The following is a 4,473-nucleotide window of genomic DNA, read 5'->3' as shown; positions in this document are numbered from 1 at the left end:
CTAGGCTAATGAAACTTACACCAGATGTTTCTTTTAGTTAAATGTATTCCCTAAAAAAATTTCAGACAATTCGCAATTATTATTGCAGAAATATTGCCATGTAGAAAAATCTACATTTCGGCATTATAGGGTTAAAAAAAAGATTAGTATAATTGTTTCTTATATGTTCTTAGTAATCAAAATAGTGAAAACCTTATGTGACTTTTTTTTATAAACCAAAAAGACAAAAACCGAATTATATTTGGTAATGTTACAATTTATAAATAGGTGTGGTAGCATTAAAAAACATTTTGGATGGAGACCCACGTTCTATTTTTTGCACATAAATGTGGTTCTGCCCTTACATTTCCTACATAGCTTTGCTTGGTCACAGGGTCTTATCAAATGGTCTTTACCATCGAATCTAGCCACTTCTGATAGCTTGGAAAACTTCCTTCGCCCCTTTAAGCTTAAGTGTCCAAAAGATTAACAATAATGAAGAGCTAAGGCTTGAACAAACTCGTAGTGCGTTAATGGAGTTCCTTTTGTCTTCATTAGCTGGTAAGCATTGTTTACACCAGGCGATAGCAGACCCCCATACGTATCCGTACTCTATAAGTACTAATGGCCGGGTCCATAATGTCAACATATCCCATGTGGCTATTATATTGTTGAAAACAGGCAGGCTGTTGAATTTGTTTATACTTTATTTCGTTTCGGATATAACACCTGGTTGACTTGAGAATGGTGGAATCAAAATTGGTAGCAAAATTCACTTCTTTATTATCTTTCCATTTTATAAGTAAAATATCATGACTCATTCTTTGATCCATAGCTCCTCCTGGCTCATTTTTCATCCAGTTCTTCTCTGAGATAGGGCATTTTTCTGTTCGATTATCTCTACAAGTTCCTGATGCAAGATAACCTCGGGTCTTTAATTCTTCCATCAGAGATATGCTTGTAAAATAATTATCAAAAAAAATCTTATGTCCATGATTTGCTGGAAGTTTAGACTTTTTTATTAGATTCAAGACAACATTCCCTCCTAATCCAATCTTTGTAACGTTATCAATTGGAGTTTCATCATTTTTGCCTATATAAAGATCAAATCCATGTAAGTATCCTCCTTTTGAGCACATTGTCCACATCTTATAAGCAAATCTAATTGGTTTACCACGAATAAATTGTTTTGCAAAATGTTTCATACTTTCATCAATAGCTAGATGTTCGGGAAACCCACCATGTTCAATAAATTTTTTCTGAATGTATTATAGTTTTGAAAAAAACCCTCAGGGTTACTTTCTGTCTTTTATGAACATAAACAAATGTTCAATCCGGTCTTGTATATACTACGTATTTTTAAGGAAATAAGCTTATGAAATATTTATTATTTATTGAAACACAAAGAACATGTTTTAGTCGATGTATCCACCCTCAGAATTGAGCTCCAGGCGGTAGCCAAAGCTGCTGCATACCCTCTGGATGTACTCGGCCATTTTTTGTTGATGGAGGTCTTTAGAGCTCGGGCGCTGTTGTGGCGTCTACTGCAGACCTAGGACTCCACGTGCGCTTAGATAGAATAGTCTAGAGGGTTGAGGTCTGGACTCTGTGGTGGCCAGAAGTCCTTTTCCCAGAAGTGAATGTTGGTTGGAACGAACCTTGGGATTTCTTTGCAGTTTGGGCAGGGGCTCCATCTTGTTGGAACACCCAGTGAGAATTGGCAACAATGGATCTGATCCATGGGAGATCCAGAGCTATATAAACATGTACTAGAAAGTAGGAGCAGCTGGGACCTTTTCCTTTGTTTCTTGAAGCCAGTGGTCGTTCCGATGGTTATAGAATTGATCAACTGTTAATATCTTCTAGTCCGAGAAAATTTTCACAATTGACCTGTTTGCCTTGATCCATGTGAGGATTTTCTTAAGTCTCTCGAGACTCCTGGCTTCCATGCCCTCTGTTAGAAGGTAGCGTAGGATCATTGTGAAAGAAACTAATCCAAGGTTGTGCTTTATAGCCCTCTTGATGGCCCTGGGAGACACAGCAAAGTCGTTGGAGAGGCGATTGGTCGACTTGGGTTATTCTCCAAAGTTAACAAGAAGTTTGTATTCCTTTTAAAATTATGCCCTTTACTTCCTGATATCCTGGAGAGGTCTTCTTCATTTTTTTCATCTTGGCCAACTTAAAAACTGGGTCCTAAAACACTTAACAATGTCAGTAATCTTCATCATACATATAAGCTCCAGCATATAGGAGATCTTAATTGGGCTTTCTTTTTACTTATTGCTCGCTCATGATGATGAAATGACTAAGTTATTAGTATAGTTTGTTAATGTAAAAAGGACAGTGGAAACACAATATCAAAAAATATTCACCAAACATTCCATAGTACTGAGAAAATAAACATAAATCAACAGTCCACGTTTTGCTGCCCTGTATATTCAAATGCCAACTTTAAGGACAATTCATACCAATATCATTAATAAACACAGAATAAAAAATCAAAACAGTAGTAAGAAACTAATATCAAAGTTGCAATAAAACAATTTTGATTAAAACGAAAGGGACATAAAATCATCGTAAACTTGATACATTTGTTACAAATTAAACGTAATAAATTAGTATCGTAGTTTACCATAAAATGAATACATTTTTTCCCTATTAATATACACGAAAATAGTGAACTGTTGGATGTCAAAATGAGACCAACAGATAGAAGGACTTAAACCTTACTGTCAATCAAAAATATATCTCTCTAATGCCTAGTTTTATTACATATTAGACCTTAATATGTATTAAAAAAATGTTATTACATAATTATACTACCATATTGTAGAGAGTAAATTAACTTTTAGATAGGAAAGAGTAAGATAATTTCCGCTAATTATCCTACTTTTCTCGTCCTTAACCCTCAATTAGGAAACTGGGATATTATCCACCCCAATATTGCTAAAAATTGCTATTGATTCCTTTGAATCTACAATACTTTTCAGTATACTCCAGTGTCAGATATATGCATATAACGGATGACTTTAAGTTTTAAACCTTACTAAATTTTATATATTGAGTGATAGATAGATTGTAGAGAAAACCATTTTTGCTAAATATTTTAGAAAATGTATTAAATAATATTCCATATTTAATAAATTATTCAATATAACTGCCTCCTTTATCGATTATCCACCTTCGACGTGATTTGGAATGGTTCACGTGCTGAATGTATCATAGATGTGGGAAGTTTCGCCCATTCCATCTGAATTGAAGCAAGTAGATCTTACAAATTAAAATATTGACGAGGTTTTACCTTCGACTTAAGATAACCCTACATAAAGTAGTGGAAGGGGTTAAGATCTGGACCCGAAGGGGCCACATAGATTTATCCCAAAAAGGAATATTTGCTTTAAGCAACTCTTGGCATTGGACGCTGGTATCTATTGGCGCTCTATTTTGCTGAAAGGCCCCCTTAATCTTTTTAGATGAATTGGCTTTAAAGCAGGGAAGTACTACAGGTTCCAAAACATATGAAATGTATTCTCCCTTCTTCATACGGAGGCCTTTCAGAATAAAAAGCAAAGGAAGCTTATCTCCTTTACATGAAATCCCTGCTCACACAAAAAAGGAACGACTATTAACCCGTTTTGGTAACTTTCTTTCGTCTAAGGATAGATCTTTTGATGATGAGGCCATAATTGGGTTATATTGACAGTTGAATTTTTGATCTAAGTCACATTTCTTCCCATCTGATAACACAATATTTCCTCTCCGCATGCAAAGTTCTCATAACTTTTTACTTACTTGAATCGGTTTCATCCGTGGATCTTCCGTGAGATTCTGAACGTAAAGAAACTTCAGAGAACTCATCCATAGGTCCTTATGGATGATTCGATTAATCGAAGTCCTTGGCGCGTTGATCTCCTTAGCCATTGATGTGTTGGGGTTTCTGTATATTTTTAATTTAACTTTCTGTACGTTATTGGGGTTCCGAGCGGACCTTGGGCGTCCACTTCTTGGTTTATCATCAACGTTTCTAGTCTTTCGAATCTTTATAACGTTATATTTAACAGAATTGAGACTGATTGAAGGTCTCAAAATCTGATGAATTTAAAAGGGATGATTTGCCTGCACGATTAAGACTCTCTACTCTTTTTCTTAGTTGATGCATCTTGACTAATAAAAATATATTTCATGGTCCTCTTTTTATATAAAAAGAGAGCTATTGAACTCAGATTGCATAACAACAAATCAGGTTGCAGGTAGTATATTTTGCCAGGCAAATCTAAGAGGTTTAAGACTTTTGAACACTCCAGTATTTATCCTATTTTTAATCTAAGTGTAGTTAAATTAATTTACTGTTTTACTTAGAAGTCATTCGTTTGTCTTTCTTTATGCTTTCATAGATTCTTCTTCTATTCCTGAACAGTTTTCCCCGACGAACTGTGAACTCATTTTCCAGGCTCAACTGTTTCAAGATTCTCAAAAAGTGCTATTAGTAAGACA

The 4,473-nt window shown here is 35.0% G+C and overlaps 1 protein-coding gene across 1 annotated transcript; it reads right to left on the bottom strand.

Annotated features, from left to right (window-relative positions):
• Nucleotides 1-551: 551 nt before the first annotated feature.
• On the bottom strand, nucleotides 552-1,127 carry LOC121113859 (piggyBac transposable element-derived protein 1-like). Its single transcript, XM_040707726.1, has one exon. It carries the CDS (start codon nucleotides 1,125-1,127, stop codon nucleotides 552-554), a length of 576 nt encoding a protein of 191 aa, XP_040563660.1.
• Between the last annotated feature and the right edge of the window lie 3,346 nt (nucleotides 1,128-4,473).

This window comes from Lepeophtheirus salmonis, chromosome 2 (assembly GCF_016086655.4).
Source record: "Lepeophtheirus salmonis chromosome 2, UVic_Lsal_1.4, whole genome shotgun sequence".
In the NCBI taxonomy this organism is placed as follows: domain Eukaryota; kingdom Metazoa; phylum Arthropoda; class Copepoda; order Siphonostomatoida; family Caligidae; genus Lepeophtheirus; species Lepeophtheirus salmonis.
Note: the sequence above shows the minus strand (reverse complement) of the source record. Positions and strands in the feature narration are given on the sequence as shown.

Bases quoted from the DNA above. Each gene is read 5' to 3' on its own strand.
- LOC121113859 (XM_040707726.1), bottom strand. From the start codon at position 1,127: ATGTGGACAATGTGCTCAAAAGGAGGATACTTACATGGATTTGATCTT.